The sequence below is a fragment of the Myodes glareolus genome, chromosome 3 (genome assembly GCF_982192425.1).
Source record: "Myodes glareolus chromosome 3, mMyoGla1.1, whole genome shotgun sequence".
Taxonomy (NCBI): domain Eukaryota; kingdom Metazoa; phylum Chordata; class Mammalia; order Rodentia; family Cricetidae; genus Myodes; species Myodes glareolus.
In genome coordinates this window covers 107796502-107824142 of record NC_142028.1, presented here as the reverse complement: position 1 = coordinate 107824142, position 27641 = coordinate 107796502, and the positions used below count along the sequence as shown (strand labels likewise).

The 27641-nt window shown below is 40.8% G+C and overlaps 1 protein-coding gene across 1 annotated transcript; it reads left to right on the top strand.

Moving 5' to 3' along the window:
- Positions 1 to 27499, top strand: Snapc3 (small nuclear RNA activating complex polypeptide 3). Its single transcript, XM_048453011.3, has 10 exons — positions 1 to 332; positions 977 to 1054; positions 9004 to 9088; positions 15639 to 15743; positions 16576 to 16725; positions 21256 to 21338; positions 22374 to 22538; positions 24394 to 24501; positions 26314 to 26781; positions 27278 to 27499. The coding sequence occupies exons 1-9, from the start codon at positions 31 to 33 to the stop codon at positions 26459 to 26461; spliced, it is 1224 nt and encodes a 407-aa protein (XP_048308968.3). The 5' UTR covers positions 1 to 30; the 3' UTR covers positions 26462 to 26781; positions 27278 to 27499.
- The last annotated feature ends 142 nt before the right edge of the window (positions 27500 to 27641 follow it).

Here is a 27641-nt window from a genome sequence, read left to right as displayed (position 1 = left end):
CCCACTTTGCCGGAAGGGATCGCGGTTGACATGGCGGAGAACCCGCAGAGCGGCAGTGTGGGTTGTTCGCAGCACCCAGTCCCTAGTGCGAGCCACGGCAGCTTCCCCGAGTACGAGCTTCCGGAGCTGCACACCCGGGCGTTCCACGTGGGCGCCTTTGGGGAGCTGTGGCGCGGCCGGCTCGGGGCCCGGGATTTGTCTCTGAGCGAGCCGCAGGCAGCCGGGCAGCCTGCGGACCGAGGGGCGTCGGACAACAGCTTGGAGGATGCTGCCGTGGCCCGGGATCTGGGCTGCAGTCTGGAGGCGGCGGCAGAGCTGAGGGTCGTGTGCGGGTGAGTACGCGGTCTCGGCGCTCAGCGTGGGTACGGCAGGGTGCAGCCTCGTCCCTGCGCTCCCCGGGGACTCTTCCGGGCGAGGGACAGTGGTTTAACCTTCATTCCCCCGCACGCCCAAACCCTTTCCGGAAGGAGAAGAGGTGCTGGGGTCCAAAAGTACAGTTTATGAGGATAGATTCAGTAACGGGACACGACAGTTGAATAAAAGACTTTTCTTTTCTTTGATCTTTAAAACGCTTGTTGGAGTAACAGCGGTATATATCATTGACATTTGGACAATGGAAGTACGGGAGCAGTGTTAAAACCCCAATTAACAGTAGTCTCTAGTGGTACTCGTTAAAATGTTATTACTTAAATTTCTTCAAAACTACCTGGGGGTAGAAATATAAAACTTACTTGTAATGGTTCTCCATTTGACAGTATTAACTGTCCTCAAATCCATCCTTTCAGTGTAACATTGGCACAAAAACCATTGTCTTGAATTCTGGCCTCCTTTGAGCCGCCTGCTGGATTTCATAAGACTTCTTAATTATTTAGTGATGTATTTAGGACAAGCTCTGACCCGCTGTTGAAAAATGCACGGCTGATCATAAAATGTTGCTTTTCCTTTCTCCTTCTCCTGGCCCGTCCCTCTTTCTAAGCCTTGATAAACTGAGATGCCTCGAAGAAGATGAAGACCCAGAAGTCATCCCCGAGAACACTGATCTAGTGACTTTATGGTATGATTTTGTTTTGTCATATGCTATTTGTTTTGGTGCTGGGGTGAAGCACGACCTTTTAGTCTACACTGTTAGTCTTTCTGCTATTTATCTGAACGTTTTTGGAATATCTTTCTTTGGAAAGTGTAGTGTTCTCCACATTCCCATCACTTAAATTCAACCCCTGAGTTTGGTGTCCTGACTCATAGCTGCAATTCCATCATTTAGGAAGCTGAGTCAGATTAATGCAAATTAGAGGCTAGCCTCGATTACATAGTGAGTTCAGCGACTGACTTTTGTTGTTTAAACATTTGGACTTCCTTGCTTTAACCTTTTGAGTATGGGGTACAGTTTTCCCACTGGTACATCAGTTTAGCTCCATTTTGCATAATCAGGGTGATTTGTTTTTCTTGGTTTTTCAAGACAGCGTTTCTCTGTGTAGCTTTGGAACCTATCCTGGAACTTACTCTGTAGCCCAGGCTGGCCTCAAACTTAGAGATCCTCCTGTCTCTCTGCCTCCTGAGTGCTGGGATTAGAGGTGTGCACCACCACTGACTGCCAGGCAAGGGTGATATTTTTACATCTAAAATAAAACCTTATAAACACAAAACCTCTGATGTACAATACATATTCAAATTCGTGTTTGTATTTAATATAGACTTAATCTATTTAGATTTCAAAATGCAGGCCATCCACGGATATATGATGTCTCAAAAGAAAGAAAGAGAGAGAGAGAGAAAGAGAGAGAGAAAGAAGCAAGCACCAGTTGCTTTGGCTTTGAATTTTTTTGTTCATTTGTTTGTTTGGCTTTGGTTTTCGAGACGGTTTCTCTGTAACAGCTCAAATGTGTGGGCACCACCGACAGGCTCATAAATTAATCTTAATAATCTTGTAAAATGTTCAGCTTTTCAAAACAGCCTAAATCTAGCTCTATGCTTATCTTTCCCTAAAACTGTCTTCTGTCAATAACATAAAAATAAAAACACAAATCTAGCGAGAGTGGCAGCTCACATTTGTAATCCCAATATTTGAGAGACAGGGGAATGAGGATTGCCAGAAAGTCAAGGTCAACCTCGTTCCAGGCTATTTTAAGAACAGAAATCTAAAATTCCTTAATTATAAATTTCTGCCACTCTGTTTCCCTCTTTCTTTCTTTCTTTCTTTCTTTCTTTCTTTCTTTCTTTCTTTCTTTCTTCTTCTTCTTCTTCTTTCTTCTTTCTTCTTCTTTTTCTTTTGTTTTTTTGAGACAGGGTTTCTTTGTGTAGCTTTGGAGCCTGTCCTGGAACTTGTTCTGTAGACTAGGCTGGCATTGAACTCACAGAGATCCTCTTGCCTCTGCCTCTCAAGTGCTAGGATTAAAGGTGTGTGCCACACCGCCTGGCTTGTATCCCTTTCTGATGAAGAAGCTTCTTGGCACACTCAGGCATTGAAGAGGGAAAGAAGACACGTGTCGGAAATGGGTTCTTGCTCTGTGCCTCCTCCTTGTCATAACAACCTAAATAACTTGGCTTTAGTTTTTAAGGGTTTTTTTTTTCCTTTTTTAAAAGATGTATTTATTCTTATGCAGTGTCTTGCCTGTGTGAGGGCGCCAAATCTCCTGGAACTAGAGGTCCAGACAGTTGTGAGCTGCCATGTGGGTGCTGGGAATTGAATCTGGGTCTTCTGGAAGAGCAGCCAGCACTTTTAACTGCCGAGCTGTTTCTCCATCTCCCAGTATTTAAATTTTTAACAACTTAAAACAAAGGGTTTTATTTTTATTTACTTATTTATTTATGGTTTTTTGAAAGAAGGTTTCTCTGTAGCTTTGGTGCCTGTCCTGGAATGAGCTCTTGTAGACCAGGCTGGCCTCGAACTCACAGATCCGCCTGCCTCTGCCTCTAAAGTACTGGGGTTGAAGGCATGCACCACCACCGCCCAGCAAAACAAAGGGTTTTAATTCATGAACTCAGAGAGGGAATTGTTAATACTATATATGCTAATGGTAAAATCTATTTCCCAAAACCTTCAACACCTTTATTATATTTAACACATAACAATTTTAACTACTATATCTACCCATCCCCCTCACTGGTGTGGCCAAGAAAGCACTGTTTACTACTCCAGCCATCTTGTACCATTTAAAGGATTAAAAGAAACTGTAAAAGTTCTACAATAAAAAGAGACCCACAAAATTGGAAGGTCCATAACTCTCATCCTAAGACCCAAACCAGAGACAATATTTTAAAAGTAGATTTTGAGCCATCAAGATGCATTAGTGGGTAAAGGCATTTCCCATCAAACCTGACAACTTTAGTTCAGTTCCTGGAATCCATATTGTGGAAGTAAGAGAACCTACTCTGGGCTGGAGAGATGGCTCAGAGGTTAAGAGCACTGGCTCCTCTTGCAGAGATCCTGAGTTCAGTTCCCAGCAACCACATGGTGGCTCACAATTATCTGTGAGATCTGGTGCCCTCTTCTGACGGGCAGGCATACATGCAGACAGAACATTGTATACATAATAAATAATTTTTTTTTAAAAAAAAGGAAAAAAGAGAACCTACTCCTCATAAATCCTCCTGTGACCTCCGTACATCCACCATAGCAAGAGCACACTTGCTTACACACACACACTAAACAAATAAATATAAAAACAAAAATCAAACTTTAGACTGCTAGAATGGCAGGAAAAAAGCACCATTAGATTGGGACTCTTCTAAACTGATCCCAAATATCACAGAAACACATTTAGGAGGAAATAGGATTCCAAAGAGAACTTACTGCAGGAAGTGACTGTTGATAAGGTCAATTTAAGATAGATATGGGTGCAGTAAACCTGGGACTCATCCCAGACAGTGAGAAGAAGCTGGTAGAATGCTTTTATGGCAGAAGCACTATAAATGCCAAAAGACAGCCTGTGAATTTGGAGAAAATTAAGTATTTACTACAAAGAGTCATGTATAGGACAAAATTACTCCATGGGAAAATGAGGGGAAGAGGTATAAGTCAATAGTTTACATTTAAATTTTTAAGAAAGGTGATGTGGGTATGTGGACCGCAGTTACAACCCCTTCTAGTCCTGGCTGAAATGCTGAAGTGGAAGGGTCACTGCAAGTCCCAGGCAAGCTTAGACTACAAATTAGACCCTGTCTCAAAAGACCCCAGAATAAGATGCACTTGGTAGCAAACACTTGCAGAAAATGCATAAGGCACTGGCTTTGACCTCCTGTTCCAAAGTCAAAACAAAAATGAAACACTGATTTGGCCTGACTACCCTGGGGCATAAAAACAGCAAGGAGAAATGTAACCACAACAATGCAGTCAAGAATGCCACACATTTTAGGTCTTGCTAAGCTTTCCCCACTTCCTACCCACTGGCCCCTTGCAAACAACCAACCTCTCTCTACAGTGTTGGTTTACATTATCTCTTTCAGCAGTCTGAGTTCAACTAGGAGAAACAGAACAGTCACCTTAATGGAGAAAGCTTAATCTAAAGAACTGTTAGCTTCAAAGCTGGGCATAGTAGTATACACATGTAATATCAGCACTTAGGCGCAGGAGGCAGGAAGATTACTCCAAGTTCAAAACCTGCTGGACTACACAGTGAGTTTCCTGCACAGCCTGAACTATACGGAAAACCCTCCAGTTTAAAAAACAACAAAACAAGAAAAAAAATGTTAAAGATTGGAGAAATGGCACCTTGACAGAAACAATAAAGGAAATATGAGTATATGGCAGAGTGGATGTTAGGAACGCCCTATACTTCAGGCTGAGAGGATGTCCGAGGAGGCCTGTCTTCCCCAGAGCAGGACCTGTAAGAAGGCCTGCCTGTGTTTCCTGGGTGGCAGTGATGTTACCGTGGTGGAGCGCCACCCCGAGTGTGCCAGGAAAAGCTGTTCAGGCAAGGCAGCAAGGAAGACCTCCGGGCCTGGGTGCTGTGGATTGCAGTGCACCGCAGGAGCTGAGCATTGGCATGGTGGAGGCTGTGTACACTCTAGGACTGCTGAGTTGGCACGTCAGGCCAGGAAGCAAATCCTTCTCTCACGGGCTACGTACAGTACAGGGTTCTCTACTGTTTTCCATTTACAGAGTTAATGAGTGCCAGCTGGCAAAGGAAAAAAAATATTTAAACCGTGAAGGTTCGTTCTACAGAACAGGTAGAAACATGTCTATCTGTAGGTAAGAACCAATGGACTGCACCCAGCTTACCTTTCTTCCAGCGTTACCATATGCTGTGGTGGCTTTGCTGTCTTCTTTCATTACTATATCTTGGAAGTTACTGATTTCAGTCTTCATTAGAGCTTCATTATTTATTCTGTCGTGTGGATTTCCCACAGTGTGTTGAATGTATTTAAGATACCACAAATATTTAGCAAACTGGATGTGGTAGCTCACATCTGTAACCCTACACTTGGGAGGCTAACAGAAAGACCATGGATGTAAGGTTACCCTGGTCTAGTGAGACCCCCACCAAAAAAGAGTCAACTAAGCAGGGCAATGGTGGCACGTGCCTTTAATCCCAGCACTCAGGAGGCAGAGGCAGGTGGATCTCTTGAGTTTGAGGTCAGCCTGGTCTACAGAAGGAGTTCCGGGACAGCTAGTACCAGGGGCTGTTACATAGAGAAACCCTGTCTTGAAAAACCAAAATAAATAAGTAAATAAATAAATTTTAAAGAGTGGATAGCTACTAAAGAACAACACTAACGACTGTCCTTCGGCTTCCACGCGCACACATACAAACATACTTGATTATAAATAAAGAAAATGTATGCCTGCATATGAGTACAAAAGCCCAAAACAGGATACAAAAGCTAGCAAGTGGGGCTGGAGAGATGGCTCAGCGGTTAAGAGCATATTCTGCTCTTCCAAAGGTCCTGAGTTCAATTCCCAGTAACCACATGGTGGCTCACAACCATCTGTAATGAGGTCTGGTGCCCTCTTCTGGCCTGCAGGCATACATGCAGACAGAAGAATATTGTATACATAATAAATAAATAAATATTTTAAAAAGCTAGCAAGTGAGCACTTGTTTTACAAACGTATAACAGCGTTAAGGAGGATGCAGAGAACTGGCTCAGAGCTTGTGTGTGGTGGTGATGTACGACTGAAGGAAGAACTCCTCACCTGTTGCTACTTAACACAGACTGTAGTGTAGCAGCTTGGAAACTGATTGATGTGATTACTGGACTTGAACCAATAACAGGTGCCAGTCCTCAGAGCCATCCTTGTCTCTTGTGGAGAGAAGTAATAAGTTGAACACTATGATGGGTCTTGTGGTTTGGTTTTGGGGTGTGGAGTGTCCAAGTAGAAGACTTGAGAGCTGGCTCAATCAGGAAAGTGCTTGCATGACAACATGATAACCCTATAGCCCCTACTGTAAAAGAGGTAGTGGTGCACATCTGATCCTGCTGCAGGTGAAGCAAAGACATGGGGAGCCTGAACACAGTACAGCAGTAGTGGCTCAAGGGTTAAGAACATTGGCTGCTTTTCCAGAGGACCTGGGTTCAATTCCCAGCATCCACATGGTAGCTCACAAACATCTGTAATTCCATTTCCAGGAAATCTGATGTTCTCTTTTGACTTCCATGAGCACCAGACACCCAGGTGGTATGCAGGCTGACATGTAGGCAAAGCACCCATATACATAAAATAAAATAATGATAATTAAAAACTAATAAGGGGAACCCAGATATGGTAATGTATGCCTTTAATTCTAGCACTGAGGTGGTAGAGGCAGATAGAGCTCCAAGTTCAAGGCCATCGTGGTGTAGAAGTTCCAGGCTAGCAGGGCTATATAGTAAGATCCTGTTACAATAAATAACTAAATTAATTAAAATAAAATAAAGGAACATGATAAAGACATCCATTGCCAACCTTTGACCTCCATTTACACACATACACACACACACGTGTGTGTACCACATCATGCACATAAAAGTATATATGTAAACTTAGGGTTTTTAATACATAACGAAGGCACAGAAAATATAGCTACTTTTCCATACATGGGTTAACAGACATACATTATTTTGCCTGTCTCAGCTAAAAGACATAGAAGCAGTAACTCTGGTAATCAAAACCCAGATACTGGCTTCTAAATTTGTCTCCCAAGTTGGGCATGACAGTGTAGTCTGTAACCCAATGCTTGGAAGATGGAGGCGAGAGAATCAGAGTTCAGGGTCATCCCTTGCTGGATAGTGAGTTCAAGAACAGATTGGGCTACATGAAACCTTGTTTAAAAATAAACAAAAAATTTCCTCTCCAGTAAAGGAACTCGGGTTCCTAGAAGAATGAATGCCAGGGTTTGCATAGGAAAAGTAGAGCATGAGTTTTGAGTGTCCATGTTTCCAAAAACTAAGGAGCACACACCTTCCTCCCCTACCAAAAATGATAAGAGATCAGAGCCTGTTGAATGTTTGGGACTCCTCATAACCAAAGCTAGGACAATTTGAGCAACAAAATATTAGATTTTAACCCATGGAATAAAATGAGTGTGAGTAGAGTTTGTACTAATAGAAGTGAGCAAAGAAGCCGGGTGGTGGCGCACGCCTTTAATCCCAGCACTTGGGAGACAGAAGCAGGTGGATCTCTGTGAGTTCGAGGCCAGCCTGGTCTAGTTCTAGGACAAGATCCAAAGCTACAGAGAAAACCTTTCTCGAAAAACCTAAAAAAAGGGGGCTGGAGAGATGGCTCAGAGGTTAAGAGCATTGTCTGCTCTTCCAAAGGTCCTGAGTTCAATTCCCAGCAACCACATGGTGGCTCACAACCATCTGTAATGGGGTCTGGTGCCCTCTTCTGGCCTGCAGGCATACACACAGACAGAGTATTGTATACATAATAAATAAATAGATAGATAGATAAATAAATAGATAAATATTTTTTTTTAAAAAAAGAAAAACCTAAAAAAGAAAAAAAAATGAGTGAAGAAAAGCCATGTTAGTTTGCAATAGGATTCCAGTGGGGGAAATCATTAGGTGTGTGCCACAGTGAATAATGTTGCGGGGTGGGGGAGGTAAGATGAGTGCATAAAGAAGCAGCATTGCATGGCCTCAAAGAACCTCTTTCCAAATCTCTACCTGTTTCACAGGAAATAAAGTGATGTTCTGTGGGGCACTGAGCAGGCAGAATTGACGCGAGCATCATTAGTAACGCTACATGCTAGTACCAGATTCTTTGGCTGGGCTGCCCCAAGAATAACACCGTCAGTCTTGCAACGTTCTTGACAAGATGCTGTTTACTCCAGTCCCAAGGAAACTGTAGTCACCTAAATTAACGGGCATTGTGTAAACTGACTCACTGGCACTCTTCCGCAGTGTTAGAATCATGAAGATGAGGAGAGACTGAGAAACGCACAGGCTTGAAGGGTCAAAGAGAAAATAGGATCATCATGTAGGATCCTAGATGGGACTCTGGAACAGGGGAGAAAAAAAGCCAGCCCTAAATTAAAGGTTGCGTACAATCTGGAAACCATTTGTAGCTAATAATCATTGTACTGAGATTAATTCCTGTTTGTGATTTTTTGATCCCAGAAGATATTGGAAGGAGGAAGCTGTGGGGAGAGACATAAGAGAGATAGTCTTGTGCTATTTTTGTAATTCAAGTCTAAAAGTAGTCTAAAATAATAAGATTGGAGCTGGTTAGTGTGACTCAGCAGTACAGTGCTTGCATAGTATGTGTGAAACTTTGGGTTTGATTCTTATCCCTGCTAAAACAGCAATAAAAAAGGCCTAGGGATTGCTCAGTGGTTAGAAACACTTGCTGCTCCTCCAGAAAACCTGAGTTCAATTCCTGGTACCTACGTAGGCGCTCACAAATCTGTAATTCCAGTTGCAAGGAATCTGATGTCCTCTTCTGTCCTCTGTGGGCACCAGGTACACATGTGCACAGACACACATGAATGCAAACACACAAATAAAATAAAAATCTTTTTTAAAAGATATTTTAAATATTCAGGAAAGCGTGTTGACTGTTTTATTTTCATGTGTTCATGTCAGTGTTAGGAAGGGGCTCTTGGACTATCGAGAAGAGAACATCACAATAGATCGCGTCTGTAGACAAGAAACATTTGCTTATGAAATGGTAAGTCTCACCTTTCCACCCCTCTCTGCTATGAGACAGTAAGCTGAGAATGTCCCTGACTGTTAGTGACCGAGAGCTAATTGGAGAGCGTTCTTCATGGAGCCGAAAGGACCACACTTTGCCTGCACCTCTCTGACTGACTTGTGCTTTGTTTGTTCTTACTGGCAGTATCCAACCATGTTTACCACTCACTCTGTTCCTGGAACCTTTTGTTCTGCTTCTAATTTCACTTTAACCACATTGTTTTGGGAGGGGAGCAGATTCCTGTAGACTAACCTTGAACTCTCAAAGATTAACCTGCCTCTCTCTCCTCTTAAGTGCCAGTATTGAAGGCGTGTACCAGCACACTCAGCTCTTAAAACTATAGACTTTATTGCTTCCTGCATGAAACTCTAAGACAAAGTGAAAGTGACTGAGTTTGAGGTCAAGCCTAGTGTCTGTAGCAAGTTCTAGGCTAACCAAGACCACACAGTAAGACCCTGTCTCAAAAAAGCAAACAATCAAAAAGTAACAAAGACTAGCCAGTTGTAGTGGTTTACACTTTTAATCCCAGCATTTGGGAGGCAGAAGCAGGTGGATCTTTTTAAGTTTGAGGCCAGCCTGGTCTACAGAGCAAGTTCCAGAACAGCAGGAGAAACCCTGTCTTGAAAATCCAAAGGGGAGGAGTGGCATTCACAAAGATGTTTACTGATCATCACTTTCAGGACCCAGTAAGAAATGACTTAGTCTCCTGTCATTGGTAACCCTGGTCTGTATGAAATTGCTATTCTATGTACATATTCACATATGTGAAATCACATGATATTTTTCTTTTTGTATGATTTGTTTAGCATAAAGTTTAAATTTTCTTCCATGTTGTAGCATATGTTAGAACTTCATTACTTTCTATGGCCAAATGAAAGTAACGTGGATTTGTTACGTGGATGTACCACATTCTGTTTGTTAGTATGCTGTTAGCTTTTAAGTTGTTCCCACCTTTTGGTTATTGTGAATAATACTGAAGTATAAGTAAGTGTTTGAGTTCTATTTTCAGTTCTTTTTATGATACAGCTGGGGTGGAATTGCTAGGCACTATAATGATTGCTTAAAATTTTATAGACATATGATAATTTTGTATTAGTTCTATTGTCTTCCATAAAAAGGTGCATTTTGTACCCACTAGTAATTCATGAAGCTTAGTTTCTTCAGATCCTTTTCAATTCATACATTGTTTAGAATAACCACCCTAGTAGACACCTAATTTATTTTATAATTTTATTTTTGATTTGTCCTTTCCTAATGGTTAATGATGGTAAGCTTTTTTTTTGTAATTATTGGTCATTTGTATATTTTCTTTGAAAAACATCTATTCTAAATTCTAATTTCTTTTGTTTTTTGGGTTTTTTGTTTGTTTGTTTTTTGGATTTTTGAGACTGGATTTCTCTGTAGCTTTGGAGTCTGTACTTCAACTCTGTAGATCAGGCTGACTTCAAACTCACAGAGTCTGTCTCTGCCTCTCGAGTGCTGGGATTAAAGGCACTTCAGTAGGATTTGCTGAAGGAGGCAGAAACAGGAGGATCATGAGTTCAAGGCCAGCCTGGGCTATTCTAATTCTTTACCAATTAGAGTATATTGTCTTGTTAGTGGGTATTTTGAATGCTAGGCTTTACCCTATTCATGATTTAAAAATGTTTTCTCTCATTCTCTAGATTATCTTTTTCACTCTTTTGATGTTTCCAGGTTTTAAAACTTTGATTCATTTTGATTTTTTTTAACATTAAAAAGCTATTTTATCTTTGGGGATTATGCGTGCATGTAGGTCTGTACAGCACCCGTGTGTCTGGTGGAGGCCAGAAAGGGTGCTAAATCCCTTGGAACCATAGTTAAATATGGTTGTGAACCCTTTGTGGATACTGGAAACCAAACCCAGGTTCTCTTAAAAAAGAAATGCTCTAAACTACTGAACCATTTTTCCAGCCCCATTTTGAATTAGTTGTAATATGTGATGTAAAATAAAGGCCAACTTCATTCTTTCATACATAGTAGTGCGCACCAGCCCACAGACTGCAGCCAGGTGGGGTGCAGTACAGAGCACCCTTGCCCCCTAAAAGCATTATTTTTAAATTGTTTGTCTGTGTTTGCTTTTGTTTTGTTGAGACCTCAGGGCCTCAGCTGTGTGGCTCTGGCTAGCCTGGAACTTGCTATGTAGAACGGGCTGGTCTTGAACTGAGATCTGCCCACCTCTGCCTTTGGTCCTGGAGTCAGTGGTGTGTGCTACTCCACGGGCACTCAAAATAATATAAAGTTATAAGTGTTACACAGACGCTAGTCAAGGTTTCTCTAGCACTGGCTAATACAAAGCATGATGAAGACACTTCAGAAACAAACGTCAGAAAAGGGTGACAAGAGTTTATGTGGCTAATTTGGTGGTGCAAACATGCCTCTCTCCCTCTCCTCCTTCTTCACTCCCTCCTTCCACTCCTTTTCTAATTTCTTTCTAGGAAGCAAGGAACACTAAGTGGTCCCTTTGGTGAGCAGTCAGGAAGTGAATAGAGACGGATGGATTTGGTCTAGGCTGAGTGCTAGCCTGCAATGCCCAGGCCAAGGCTCAGATCCCCAGTGCTAGGGATAGGATATCTCACTAGAATATCATCTTGATTTGGTCATATATGATAAAAAAGATAAAAAAATAAAAATTTTATTTTTTAAATAAGATAAGTTTTTAAGGTTGTTCTACATGTTACAAGCTTCTCTTAAGTGTATCCAGTATGCTGTGCTTTCACTGGCTCAGTGTTTCCTAACTTCCCTTGTGTATCTTTTCCTATGGTTGTCTTATAAATGGTTTTTGTTTTGTTTTATTTTAATTTTGACTGTGTATATTTGTGTGCCTGAGTGTGAATTTATGAACATGCCTGCAGTGCCCATGGATGCCAGAAGAGGGCACTGGATCCCCTGAAGCTAGATTCATGGGCAGTTGTGAGCTGCCCTCTATGGGTGCTGCAACCCAAACTCAGGTCCTCTGCAAGAGCAGTACATACTCTTAACCTCCAAATCGCCTCTTCAACCCATTGGTTTGTTTCTGAGAAGGGTCTCCCTGTATAGCCCAGGCTGGCTTCAGACTTTAAAACCTTCCTGTCCCAGTCATCCCTGTCCCCACATTGATGGGGTAACAGGCATAAACCACTGTGCATGGCTGAAACTATTGAGTTTCTAAGATTGTCAAGCATTTGGAATTTTCAGTTTTCCTTATTATTGATTTCTAGGGTTATTGAATTGGGGTCAGAACTACCTTGTATGGTTTTAGTTCCCTTAAGTCTAGAATGGTTCGTGTGCACTTGAGAAGGCTACTGCTGGCTGAAGAGTCCTGCAATATATGTCTTTGTTTTTCGTGTTCAGTTCGTTCTTCCACTGCCTAATGGATTCTTGTCTGAATTCATTATTGTAAGAAAAATATCAAAGTCCAGAATCATTTGGTTCTTTTTTTTTAAAACTCTATCAGCTTTTTTCACATATATTTTAGGATCCTTTTGCTCTTTGTAATTATGTGTCTCACTCCTGTATAGCACCTCATATAATACCTTGTCTCATAATCTCTTAAAAACCTTGTTTAAGATTAAAAGAGACAGTAAAACAGCTTCCAACAGTTTTTTGGTTTTTCGAGACAGGGTTTCTCTGTGACTTTGGAGCCTGTGCTGGAACTAGCTTTTGTAGACTAGGCTGGCCTTGAACTCACAGAGATCCGCCTGCCTCTGCCTCCTGGGTGCTGGGATTAAAGGCGTGTACCACCACAGCCTGGCCCTTCCAACAGTTTTCTTTTTCTATGGTTTGCATGGACTATCTTCTACCCTTTTACTTTCAACATGTTTATATCTCAGTATCTAAAATACGTCTCCTGTAAACATACAGCTGAATAAAGTTCTTGCAGTCCAGTCTGTCAGCCTGCCCTTTCAATAGGAGCATGCCATCCATTTACAGCTACACTGGTTACTGGTAAAAAAGAGCTTTAGCCGGGTGGTGGTGGCGCACACCTTTAATCCTAGCACTTGGGAGGCAGAAGCAGGTAGATCTCTGTGAGTTCAAGGCCAGCCTCACAGAGTTCCAGATCAGGCAGGGCAGTTGTGTAGAGAAACCCTGTCTCGAAGCAGGGAAAGAAAAGAGCTTTTATTATTCAGGTCTTTGGTTGTCTTTTGTTCCTCTGTTCTTTCATTATTTCTTTACTTTAGATACTGATTTTGTTGTATATCAGTTTGATGCCCACCTCCCTCCTTTTCTACCTTTATTGAAAATAACCTTGTCAGTGGTTCCCATGTGTGTCTCCAAGCCTCTGCCTTTGCAGTGCAGTCTGAGGTCTGCTGCTGTGCACCTCAGCGTCTGCGTCTTCCCTTCATCACTAATAGTTTTGGTAGATGCAGAATTCTGGGTGACTGTTTTTGTTCGTGGTTTGAAGTGTGTCATCTGACTTGTTTTTTGTCTTTTCTGATGAGAAACCAGTTGAGGAACCTGATTTTCTGTAGTTAAGTAATTGATTTCTGTTGATTCATTGACCATATTTATGGCAGCTGGCTTAGCATCTTATTTTATTTGCTTTTATTCAATAGACTTTTATTTATATGTGAGTCTGGAATTTGTGTGTAGGAATAATTAATTGCCGTATTAAGACATTTTTTTACATTGTATTCAGAGAGATGCGTGAGACTGTTGGGCAGGATGTACATATACTATGTCTATACACCTGCCACAGCATGTATGTGGCCAGAGGACAATTTATAGTACTCAGTTCTCTTCTTCCCTGTAAGGGTTCCTAAGATCAAGAACTCAGGTTGCCCTGCTTAGCAACAGACTCTTTACCTGCTGAGCCATCTGCCAGCCCTCATTAATTAACTTTTATTTTTCTTCAAGATGCTGTGTAGCTCTGGCTGTCCTGGAAATCACTTTGTAGAACATGCTGGGCAGAGAGATGTCAGAGAGAATGTACAGAATCTGCCTCCTCTGCCTCTTGAGCCCTGGGTTTAAAGGCGTGGCTTCCCAATTAACTCTTTTACTAGTAATTTCAATGATTGAGTTTCCTTGAGGTCAGTTAATATAAAAATTCTTACTTCCCTGTAAATGAGCCATATTTTCCTGTTCCATGCCTGAGTTTTTGTTGAAAACTATACATTATTGCTATGCTCTTTCCAGACTATTTTGCTATGTGCCTAGTCATTGATAATTCTATTCAGTTACCTCTGTGTTTAGTCAGTGACCTAAATGTCTGGCTTCAAAAACTAAAATAAAAAAAAAAAACCAACCTGTTAAGAAAGGTTATGTAAATATTCCAATAGGTGGCTCTATCGGGTACTGCCTACAGGGCCAATCAAGGCCAGCACTTGGCCAGGCCCTTAAGGCACACCAAAACACAACCCTACATTTTAAGGACAAGGTCTCTGCTTGTCTGCCCTGGCTGGCGCTGCCCTCCTGTTGTTCTGGGAACTCAGCTGCTATCTCACATCTGCAGTGGGGTGGAGGGAATAGTGAGAAGTATTGGTTTGCACATACTGCTTATTTGCAGAATACAATCAGCTTCTCCCTTCTCCAAACACTCCTGCACGTGGGAGTCACTCTCCAGACTTCCAAAGTAATTTATTCCATTTTATCTTCTCAGCCTAGTGGCTGCTTCTGTAGAGAGAACTTCCTACTCTGCATGACATCACTCCCACTTCTTAAAAATCAAAAATATTTATTAGTTTTTGTGTGTGTTTGCATACCTGAATATATGAATGTGCACCACATAGAGAGGGCAAAAGAGGGCATTAGATCCCCTGGAACTGCAGTTACAGGTGGTTGTCTACCACAGTGTGGATGTTGGAACCTAAACCTGGGACCTCGGCAAGAACACTAACTGATCTTAATCATCGAGCCATCTCTTCAGCCCTGATTCCCACTCATTTTTTTTTTCTTTTGGTTTTTCAAGACAGGATTTCTCTGTAGCTTTGGAGCCTGTCCTGGAACTAGCTCCTGTAGACCAGGCTGGCCTCAGACTCACAGAGATCCACCTGCCTCTGCCTCCCAAGTGCTGGGATTAAAGGCGTGCGCCACCACCGCCCAGCTATTCTCACTAATTTTTAAAACAAAACTGTTGTACTTTAGTGGCCCCTTATAACTATTAAGCACATATAAAACAATATGGTATATTATAATATATATTTGCAATCCTGAGTAGATTGCGGAACCTCAGGCTCTTTCTCTTAAAACTGATTTTATAAGCATATTAAAGGCTGTAAACAAAGAGTAGTGATGAGAAATGCCATTCAGAACAGTCATTGGCTAATATTCCTGTTTATCATTGGTTGTTAAGCATATAACACCAAATGTCTTATTACATGTTTTAGGTGCCCATTCCCAAAAACCAGTCTGTAAAAAGTATTCTGTTATTACAATAGGTGAAGCTGAGTATAAGGAGACAAACCATTCCTCACTTGGAATTGGCCATCAAACCCAAGGCTGACTGGAGCCGTCGCTAGGACCTCTGCACTACACGGTCTCTTAGCTGAGCTACAGTGATTTCAATCAAGATCCTGTTTTCTTTCTTCAGGAATCTCGTGCCCTTGGGAAAAAACCTAAAAATTCAGAAGACATGGTCGAAGAAGGGGAGCTCATCTTATCTGTGAACATCTTATACCCTGTTATATTTAATAAGGTCAGTAGTGAAACCTGGTTTTGTTTGAGTATTAGGGGTAGAACCTAGGACCACAAGCATACTAGGCAAGCATTTTACCATGGGGATACCACCAGTCCCTAAAAGGAACTTTTAACAAGGCATTTAATTATTTGAGTTCTATCTCAGGTTTCAAAATAAATGTTAGCATATACAGTCTGACATATTACTTTTTAGGACTGACAAGGTGTATTTGTTTTAATAAGAAATGTTCCCCTGGGTAGTGGTGGTACACGCCTTTAATTCCAGCATTCAGGAGGCATAGACAGACAGGTCTCTGTGAGTTCGAGACCTGCCTGGTCTACACAGTGAGTTCCAGGACAGGCTCCAAAGCTACAGAGAAACCCTGTCTCGAAAAAATAAATAAAAAATTATACCCAGCATCTTGTGCATAGTAGACATACACTTTACCACTAAGCTAAGTTTGGTAGGTTGGTCTTCTAATTAATGGATATGTAATATACAAATACAGAAACTATGAAAATACAGTATGCCAACTTATGAATGTGATTTGTTTTCAGTACTATAAATCAAACTCAGAAGCTTGTGCATACTAGGCAAGTGCTGGCTACTGAACCTTGTCCAGCCTAAAGGGGTAGGTTAAATAAAGAAAATTACACCTGCCGTGTACATACCTTTAATTCCAGTACTCAGGGAGAGGCAGGTCACTCTCTGAGTTCAAGGACACCCAGGGCTACATAGAGAAACCCTGTTTCAAGGGGAGGAAAGTAGTAACTTGATTTAGATGAGGTCTTGGTAGGATTTGTGCTTATCTGGGTTTTATAATGGACACTTCCTTACTGTTTGACTCCAGCACAAAGAACACAAGCCATACCAGACTGTGTTGGTACTGGGCAGTCAGAAGCTAACCGAATTGCGGGATTCAATTTGCTGTGTCAGTGACCTCCAGATTGGTGGAGAATTCAGTAGCACTCCAGACCAAGCCCCGGAGCATATCAGCAAAGTAAGGTGACCTTTCCCTTCCCCCTTAAAAGAAGAAAACAGTAAGCAAAGGAAACAGTAATTGCTGCAGAAGGGTCTTGAGTGTTGATTGTTCTCATGGTTCTTGTGGCTGACTGAGGTGTTGCCATGTCTCCTTTTGCCATCCCTCCAGCCTTTTAGAGGCAGTGTTTGTGTTCCTCAGTGCTCACCATTTACAGCTGGTCTGGGATGTTCTTCCTTCTGAGCTAATACCGACCAGCTAGCTGTCTGGCCTGTTGTTCTCTTTCCTTTTCCTTACAGTCGGACTTCACCATAACTTCCTTATTCATTTGTTTTTATTTAGTGCTAACAAAGCATTCTCCACTGAGTTACAACCCTGGCTTTATTGTTGCTTTGATTTTGTTCTTCATCCTTTCCTGTTTAAAACACTGTAAGGTTTTCAGCCCACCTTAACTACCTCAAGGAAAAGTCTGGAGTTCGCTAAGAGCCTGTCATTTGCACTCCTTCACTGCCTGTAGGATCAATACGTACACAGGCCAATATCAGACAAGGAGATGGTGGAAAGTTGATCTTTGCTGGCCTTTCTTGATAAGGGCACTCTTCATGAGACAGAAATGCCCCGAGTACGTCTTGGAGAGGAGCGAAGTATCAGGTGGGCTGCCCAAAACATTTTCAGAAGTGAGGGAGGGCTTACCTAAACAAACAGAATGACCTAATATCACTGAATTCTCAAGACAGAGATTCTGTTACGTGGGGCCGCCCTGGGAGAGGACCCTGGGTTGACTTGCCCACTGAGCAGAGAGCGTCTCTGTAGGCACATAAAATGACCTCTGAGACAAGTAGGATGAAGCTAGAACTTGGAGAAGAATCAGAAGTCAGTCTTTTTCCACCAGCCGTATATACATTTTATTTCCTTGATTTTTGAGCCCCATGTTAGCATCCTATGTGACTTCACGTACTGAATTTGTGTGTCTGTCTTCCATGTGTTCCATTTTCCTGTTTTGAGTATCACGGTGTGGCAAGAAACATTTTACTGTGCATCTGGGGGATTTCATAGTCACGTTTCCAAACTCGATTCCAGGCTCTCTGTGTCTATTAAAGTGCATATTATGATATCCTGGTGCTGTTTCCAACTATTTGCCCTATAAACCCACCACCTTCTAGTGACTGACATGGAAATGAGCATCATAGCTCAGGCAGAGATTACACTAAATGTTTGTGCTTATGTTGGAAATTGTTTTAAGACACATAAACTTCCAAGTTGTCCTGTCAGTGCTTGGAGAGATATCTGCCATGATAAAGAGAAACAAATGGAATTTTAAGGAAATAGGTTTTTGTTTTGTTTTGTTTTTTCAAGGAAGAAAGCACTGGTCTTTGGCAGGCTTTCTTAACCCTAAGGTATACTTAAGGTATACTTTATACTTAAGGTATAAGTATAAATTAAACGTGAGTTGGGCATGGTGGTACACTCAGGAAGCAGAGACAGGCAGATCTCTGTGAGTTCAAGGCCAGCCTGGTCTACATAGCAAATTTCAGAACAGTTGGGGCTACATAGAGATTTTTTTTTCTTTGAAAACAAGAGGGCAAAAAGAATTGATGTGAAAAATCTAAACTCACCCTCTGTAGCAACCTGTTAGCATTGGTCAGAGCGGTTTGAGACAGCTATGCCTCAAACTGTCTTCTAGTCAGCAGGACTAGTCAGTCTATACAGTTTGCACTTTGGTGCTAAACCCTTCAGTTTTCTAAGCAGGAACTAAACAGTTTGTCTTACTACATTTTTTAAAATTTGCATGGGTGTTTTGCCTACATGTGTGTACTACATGTATGCAATGCCTGAGGAAGCCAGAAGAGGACACTGGATCTAGAACCTGGAGTTAGGGATGCTTGTATGCTTCTGTGTGGGTTGTGAGCTGCTATGTGGGTGCTGGGGATGAAACCCAGGTTCTCTGGAACAGCAATCGCTCAGAACCACAAAGCCATCCCTCTAAATACTGCCTTATTTAATGATATCTACAGCTATGCTGCTACATTCTGCTTTTGTCTACCAAATAACAGCCTGATGGTATAGCAGTTATGTTCCCAGAATATGCTGGCCTTGGAAAGAACTGTCACCATTTCACAAGAAACAGAGCAGTCAGGAGTTAAACAAGCAGTGGTGGAGGCTGAAGTCAGATCCTTGTTTTTCCCTGCCAAGCCCCTGCTGCCCTCTGTGCATGGCTGTCTGGTAAACAGGCCCTGAAAAACAGTGTGATTAAACTTCCCCAGCAGGCTTCTAGCACAGTGCTTTGTGGACTATTATCTGTTCAGAAATCTGCTTCATTTGTTTCTTGTTCTTCAGCGATGTTTTAGAGATCTGTGAAGTTTAAAAGCATTTAGAAGGACAGATAACAATAAATGAGGTATTGACTGAACCTAGCATCTTTTTGTTGTTGTTACTGGGTTTTTGTTGTTTTTTGAGATAGGGTCTCTCTGCATAGCCCTGGCTGTCCTGGAACTCACTCTGTAGACCAGGCTGACCCTGAATTCACAGAGATCCACCTGCTTCTGCCTCCCAAGTGGTGAGATTAAAGGTGTGTGCCGTCATGGCTTAGCTTGAGCCTAAATGTTTATGAGCCTTAAAAAAACTATTTCATTGACATTTGTATTTTACAGTGTTGTGGGGGTTCTTTTCCCCTCATTTGTAAGGTTTCTGTTGGAAAATTTTCAAGCATATAATCAATATAGAGAATGGATGAACCTCATGTACTCATTACCTATGTTCAGTATTCTCAGCTTTTTCCCAAAATTATTCTATGTTGTGTACACCAAAGAAAAGGGAAAATAAGTCTTTGGGTTGACGTTTTTGTTGGTTCTCTACATATAATCCCACTGGCAGTTGTGGACGAGTTGTACAGGGCCTGCAGTTTGTACAGTGAGTCATTGCCAGTGTGCCAGAACTGGGGTAAAATTCCAGTGTACTTGAGTCCCTATAACTTTAAAGTGGAAAAGAATTTGCTGATGTTTGGGGATTTTTTTTTAAATTATAATTGTTTTTAGAATGGAACTGTATTTTTAAAACAAACATGTAAACGGTGCTAGTATTTTCTGATCAAGTATCAAATATATTGTCTTCCTATGTATCCTGACTGGCTTGGAACTTGTGGTTCTTCTGCTTCAATTTCACATGTACTGGATTAAATCTGCCTATATGTTACTTGTTTGTACAGCGAGGAGAGTTTATTAACAGGTAACTTTTGGTGGAAGTCATTCTTGTTTTTTTAGAGTTTTCTTTGTAAATAAGCAGTAATATGAGAAGGCATTAAATTGCTCAAGTCACTTCTGAAGTTTTATACAAGTGTTATATGATGAACAAAATTGTATGCATACCAAACTTTATTTTGTTTCCAAAAATAAGGCACTGTTCATTCTTTTAGGACATTAGCTGGCTGTTTGTTTTAAGATAGGGTCTCACTGTGTAGCATAGGCTGATCCAGAACACACTGTGCAGCCGAGGCTGGCATCAGACTCACAGCAGTCCCCTGAATGATGAAATTATATGTCATTTAATCACAGCATTTATGAGGCAGTGGCAAGAATATGAGTTCCAGGACAGCGAGATGAAAATTTTCACTTGTGTATGTTTGTAGGCAAGTATGTGCTGCAGTCCATGTGTGGCGGTCCACAGACCAACTGTGAGAATGAGTTTTCTTTCTATCTTGAGGGCCCAGGGGTCAAACTTGGGTCCCTCAGGCTTGGCAGCAGTCACTTTACTTCCCAGGCCATCTCGCTGGCCCTTGACCTTTATTTTATATTTTAGTTTACAGTTCTGAGTGCGTCAGAAGCATACACTGGACAGGTTTGTGTTCAAGCTGTACCCTGAGGATTCAGCAACAGTAGTGAGGATCATGGTCACCCCTTAAAGTCTGGTAGTATGATTTAGAGCCTCAGAAGTGAGGCTCCTTGTGCCTGTTACTGTGTTATGTGGGGCAAGATTGCTTAAGAACAGAAATCCTGGTAGTGCATGCCTTTAATCTCAGCACTCAGGAGGCAGGTCAGGTGGATCTCTGAATTGGAGGCCTGCTTGATCTACAGACTGCTAGGACAGCCAAGATGACACAGAGAAATTCTGTACCCCCTCCCCAAAAAATAGACATCCATGCTCTAAGAGTATTGGAAATAGGGAAGTTTTATTTATAAAAGCACTGGAAAACAGCTAAGAGATCCTTGTCATTATTCCTACCAAAGCTCTGACTGTCAAGTTTCTAGTTCTGATACAGAAATAACTGAGTGTCAGCTGCACCTAGGGAGTGAGCAGTGAGACTGACTAGAATCAGTTTGCTTACCTTTCTTGAGTCTCAGAACACACTATGATTAAAACAGCAAAAGGGTAAAATTGAAAAGAGCCTCCTCTCTCTTGTGTGGGGTTTTATTGAGGAGTGACAGCGTATGGCAGCAGAGAGGGGGCCCCAAACATGAGTTGCTGGGTATTCATGTGATTTTATGGTGTACAAAAAATTTGAATACTTAAATTGTTACAACTGGATTTCATTAAATACCGTCTGTTTTCTTGCAGGACCTATACAAATCAGCCTTTTTTTATTTTGAAGGAACCTTTTACAATGACAAAAGGTACCCAGAATGCAGAGACTTAAGCAGGTACTACTCCCAAAAATCTTCTCAGAGTCTTTGTGTTTTGTTTTCTGTTGGTTTTTTGTCCTTTTGAGAAAGTCCTGGATGGCCTGGACCTCAGTGATCCTCCTGCCTCTGCTGATCCTGCCTCAGTGATCCTCCTGCCTCTGCTTTGCCAAGTGCTGACATTAAAAATGCAAACCACCACCCCTAACTATACAGTGTTTCTGTATGTAACTCTGGCTGTCCTGGAACTCACTCTTCAGACCAGGCTGGCCTCGAACTCAAGAGATCCATCTGCCTCTGCCTCCCAAATGCTAAGTAGGGTTAAATTCGCGCACTGCTGCCACCACTGGCTAGCACCTTAATTAGAATTTGAAAATAAGAAATACTAACTTTCTAATCTCAGAATATGCTAAATATGTGAAAACAACCAAAAACCCTGTTGCCAAAAATAAACTGAGGGTAAAATGTGGCATTGTTATACATTTTTTGTTTGTGCTAAAGTGGTACATATCCTAAAAACAGCATCCTAAAAAACTGGTCCTTACTGAGATGAAAGGACAGGAATGACTCTCTGACTTTAAGGCCATCCTGGTCTACATAGTGAGTTCCGGGACAGCCAGACCCTGTCTCAAAACAACAAAAACCCAAGAATAAAAAAGAGCTGTTACTCAGACGGATGAAAAGTTCAGCGTCTAATCCTCTCTACAGCCTACTCCCCTTAAACATTTCTCACTCTTGGAGCTTAGGTGTATGCTTGTGCCATGGCACAAGTTTGAGCAGAGGAAAACTGATGGGAGTTAGTCTTCTCTTTCCAGTGGGGATCCTGGGGACTGAACTCAGGTCATCGGGTTTGGTGACCAATGCTGTTACCTACTAGTCCAAATTCACTGTTCTTTTAATCCAAGAATTCACAAACCACCATGATCTTTCCTTCTAGATGGCAGCGATCCATTTAATAAGGAGACCAGACTGTATGAAACATTGCAGGTATAAACTCTTTTCTTCCCTGTTCAAGTTTTAATAATAATGCTTTATCCTTATTTTTTCCCCAAACAGAACTATTATAGAATGGTCAGAGTCCCATGATCGAGGATACGGAAGATTTCAGACCGCTAGAATGGAAGACTTCACATTTAATGACTTGAATATTAAACTTGGCTTTCCTTACTTATACTGTCACCAGGGAGACTGCGAACATGTCGTTGTTATTACAGACATAAGGTATGTGGCATCCCTTGGAGAATATTTTATCTTAAAAATGGCATTAATTGGGGGGAGAGGAGGACACATGCATCAGCAGTGTGAAGGTCAGGACAGGCAGCAGGAGCCGGCTGTCCTTCCTCCATGTGCGTGGGGCTCTGGGAATCGGACTGAAGGCATCAAGCTCGGAAGCAAGCATGTTTACCCACTGAGACGTCTCATTAACTACTTTTCTGTCTCCTTACAAAAGTATAGTAACTTTAAAAGAAATTCATCGAATTAAAGAGTTATCACTGGCCTAGGAGCAGTAAGCACCTGCTTTCCATACAGTGGGAAGCCAGCACACCCTGTTAATTCTTCTGAAAATCTAGTAGGTGTGGCCTATTACCCCAGTACTTGGGAGGCAGAGGCAAGCAGATTTCTGTGAATTCCAGGTCAGCCAGAGCTACTTAATAATAAGAAACTCTGTCTATAAATCAAAACTATATATTAGAAAACCTATTTTAAAAAAGTATTTATTGGAGGATTAAAATTCCATGTTTTAAGTATCTAAATTTAATTGAAATAGTGATTCTATAGTGGGAAGTTGAGAAACTAAATTCCAAAAAATGAATAGTTTAGAATTGAGGTGCTTGGTGGATAAGAGCAGTTCAAATATGAAAAGCCAGGAATGGCCTTGTACACCTGTAACTCTAGTGCTGTGGTGGGCGATGACAGAAGATGACTGGGGTTTCAGACTGCCAGCCTAGCTCTAGTGAGAGGCCCTGTCTCAGGGCAGTAAGGCACAGAGTGGTGGTGCAGGGTATCTCATGTCCTTTTCAGATCCTACATGCACACAAGTACCACATACACCTACCTCAGACATACAAAACAGAACTAGTTCCCTGGGGAGGAAGGATGTAAAGGTAAGATCTCCTAACTTCATATTTATATGACCTTTAAAACCTATTTACAGTATATCTCTTTGCTAACCTTTAAAAGATTTAAAACCTGGTCTTTTATTTATGCACAAATACATTAGCCCAGGCCGGCCTCACACTTGCTGTATAAGCTAAGCATTAAACTCCTGACCCTTGGGATTGAAAGAATTGCTCAGTGGTCAAGAGCACAGGCTGCTCTTCCAGCACTCACAGGCAGGCATCCATGTCAGGAACCCAGCAGACAAACCTCAGGCACAACACTCATCACCTTTAAAAACAAAAAAAAAAACAAAAAACCTGGACTTCTGTCTCCGCCTCGCAAGAGCTGAGAGTAAACCTAATTTGTAAATTTTACAACTAATAGATCTTTAGGGTTTAAATTTTTCCATGATGGTTTATGACTTATCCAGCACCATGCTGCTGGTTAGTGATACTTAAATTTTATAGTTCTGACATTTAACATTAAAATCATAAATCATGTCATTCAAGGATCCAAATCTTTCATTTTTAATAATGAAAAAGTCATGTAGTAAGAGCCGGTTAATCTAAGCAAGGTATCACTGGGCAGCCTTGCTTATACTGTGTTCCACAAATAACAGTGTGGTGTTAGAATAAGGACTCTGGTGAAATACATAAAAAAAAAATACTACATGCAGACTAGGCTGTCACAGCCTGTTAGCATAAAGGGAATTGAGAAATTGATTTCTTGCTCAATCTCAAAAGCATGGGCAAAGTGTTCAGCACAGGTGCCAGTTAGTTAAGAACTCCAGCACTAAGTTACAGTCCCCAGTAATGTGATTAGGTATTTTTGAAAGTACAAGCTGCTTAAGCAAAGTGTAAGAAATCAGTTTACTGAAATCTTTTGTGAACAAAATATAGAAGGTCAAACCATGTTCCTAATGTTGGGGAACAGGTATAGCGTTTGTATTTCACATAATCTGCTTTCCTCGTGAAAGGCTTGTGCATCACGATGACTGCTTGGATAGAACACTTTATCCCCTTCTTACCAAGAAGCATTGGCTGTGGACCAGAAAATGTTTTGTTTGCAAGATGTATACAGCTAGGTGAGTGACAGCTTTCTTTCCTTTAAAAGTACTGGTTTTCACTTTTAGTGCTTCAGATGTCTGCTTTCAGTTTGTCTCCTAGAGTCAGTATTCCAGTGTTAATGCAGTTTGGTGAAAATGAGCTTTTTGTTTTGTTCGGAAGATCAAACCCAGAGCCTGCTGCCTGTTAGTCAGCATGTGTGCACCACTAGGCTACACCCCGTATCGTTTGAAAATGAGGGAACGTGTACATGAAGTTCAGAACAAACATCAAGGAGCCACGCTTTCTCTGCTTCTTGACTGTCGTTTACTTTTCAACTCAGGTTTTCATGAAGCCAAAATAAGGTTTTATGTTCTGAACAATCAATGTGGGACAAACCTATAATTAATTACTCAGGAGGCTGAGGCAGGAAGATTTTGAGTTTAATGCCAGCCTGGGCAATTTACAGGACAGAAAATAAAAAGGCAGGATGTGACACATTGTGAGGAGCTGTAATCAGTCTCAAGTGCTGTTTACACTGTGGGGATTATTTTCTGGTTTTGTTTTAAAGATAGGGCCTCACACAGCCTGAGCCAACTGTCCTCAAACCAATGGTGTAAATTAAGGACTTGACCTTGAATTTCTTATATTTCTGCCTTAGTCTCTTGAGTACTGGGATTATAGGTGTAAGTCAACTGTGAGATGATTCGTACTGTTAATCAGAGCCAAAAATTTTGGTCTATTTAGGGAGATATTTGAAAATTTAGTATCTTCAGTTTGATTTGGATTCCCTATCAAAGTATTTTTCTAAAGGATCATTAGGAAAATAGAAATCAGTTACCAAACTGAAATCCAGGGGTTGGTTTAAATTTTTCAGAACATCAGAAAAAAATTAAACTAAAATAAATTTAAGAGAAACTTAAGTTTCAAATTTCATGTGAGCAGTGAGTGACACAGCATGAGGTCCTCTCAGTGAGCAATGTCCCTACTCTCTGTGTATAGATCAAATTGTAATATTTTTATCTTCAGTCTAGGTTAAAATGCTTACATCCCAAAACTAACCAATTTTTGTTAAAATAAGAATGGCATAGCTTATTATGGCCCCTATACAGGGATGATATGCAAATTCAGGTATTTCTCTATTTTGATGGCAAAGTAAGGTAACCTATCATATCCAATCATTTGATACATTGTAGAGTAACTAGAAGACATGATCACTACATGTAGAAATGTCATGCTCTATACTATTTAGATATATGTACGTTTGTCTTGTTTTAAAATAAATATCTTTATCCCAGCACTCTGAAAGCTGAAAGCCAGCCTGGATTGCATAATTAAATTAAGGAAGTCTTTTGGGGTCTGTAAAATGTAGATCTATTAATTTCCCAGGGTGATTATTAGAAAACAAGGGTGATTATAAGAAAACTTAAAGGACAGGGGTTCTCGTAAATGTGTGTGCTGTTTCTGATAGATCGTTTCTGTAAGTGGCAATCTTAAACAGTTCTGCAGCATTTCCTGTCCCTACTGTGTTGGTAGTCTGTGGAAGCAGTAGGGAGAATGTTTTTTATGTACTGCTACAGAGCAGTGGTTCACAACCGTCCTAAAACTATGATCCTTTAATATAGTTTCTTATGATGTGGTAAAAATTTATTTTTAACCAACCATAAAATTTATTTTTGATACTTCATAACTGTAATTTCCCTACTATTATGAATACTATTATGAATTATAATGTAAATATGTGATGTGTAATCTGTTGAGAACTGCTGTTATAGGCCATAAGTCATAGAATATTGAAGCATAAAAACATCCCAGCTATAATGTAACATACACTTTTTTTTTTTAAACTACAGATGGGTGACAAACAACGACACCTTTGCACCAGAGGATCCATGTTTCTTTTGTGATGTCTGTTTCAGAATGCTCCATTATGATTCTGAAGGCAACAAACTAGGGGAATTTCTTGCTTATCCTTATGTTGACCCAGGAACCTTTAATTAGTACCACCAATATTATATATATATATATATACACTAAAGTTTAGTTAATATATTTCATACTTATTATACAGTGGTTTTTTTTTCTTGTGGCTTTTTACTTATGTTGTTTATATTACTGAGATGTAGAAATACTTTTTGTATTCTTAATATATAAACATTGTTGGAAACCAGCTTTTGATTCTTGTCTCTGACTCCTATGCATTCTGTACTCAAATGGGTTTTGCTAACTGTAGAATGCAGCTGACGATACATCAAGTCTAGTAGTCCTCTAAAGAAGTCTGTGAAGGACGTGAGAGCTACACCTACTACAAAGCTTCCAAGGTAAAGACCCTTCAAATATCTGCAGTAAGGAGAAACTAAAAGCAGAAAATTAGGAGTAGCTATAATTTCATTTTGGGCTCCTGTGATATTTTTTAAGGTAGACACTAGACTACAATGAATCTAAAAAGATGTTAGTTATGCCCATAGTATTATTTAAAGTGAAGCCCATTTCTTAAAATCACAAATGTTTAAACTGTCATGGCTAAAGAAAACAATAGCGGATTTTACATTACCATGGCTCATTTAATCCTCATAATTTTGAGCATGTGGAAATCAGTAAAGAAAGTTTTCCAGCATAGCACCTCCATTTTTCTGTCCCCTTGCTGTAAAATCGTGATGACATTTCTCATTCTGAGCTACAGAAGAAAGAAAACTGCTAAACTCTCTGTCAAAATATTTTGTGGAAACTTTTGGGGTAGAAAATGAACTTTATAATATTATAAAATAATATAAAACATAGTTAAATTCTTAATTAACTTAACTTTCTCTGTCCTAGGTTTAACTCAAATTCACTGAATCTTCTCCAGATGGCTAAGAACAGATGAGTAAACCAGAGACCTACACATCTGTTTAAAGACTGTGAAGCATGTTTCATGGACTTACATGCACAAACACAGTTATGGCAACTGACACGGAGATGACAAGTGCCTATGTGTGGTATGTCTAAAAGTATTCTTGTTTAGTGCTGTAGCCAATACAGGTCATTTACTCTCCAGGGTCCAAATTTCTTACTTTCCTGTATTGAATGATACTAACATTAAGTACACTGAGAATTCTACTGCAGAATCATACACTCATAGTGAATGAATTATTTACTCAATTCCTAGATTAATGTGGCAATTCTTGTGGGTCTTGTTCAT

Excerpts from the sequence above, each read along its gene's own strand:
- Snapc3 (XM_048453011.3), top strand. The coding sequence starts at position 31 with ATGGCGGAGAACCCGCAGAGCGGCAGTGTGGGTTGTTCGCAGCACCCA. Across the intron at positions 21,339-22,373 it reads GAATGCAGAGACTTAAGCAG|AACTATTATAGAATGGTCAG; the intron begins GTACTACTCCCA and ends TTCCCCAAACAG. Across the intron at positions 22,539-24,393 it reads GTTGTTATTACAGACATAAG|GCTTGTGCATCACGATGACT; the intron begins GTATGTGGCATC and ends TCCTCGTGAAAG.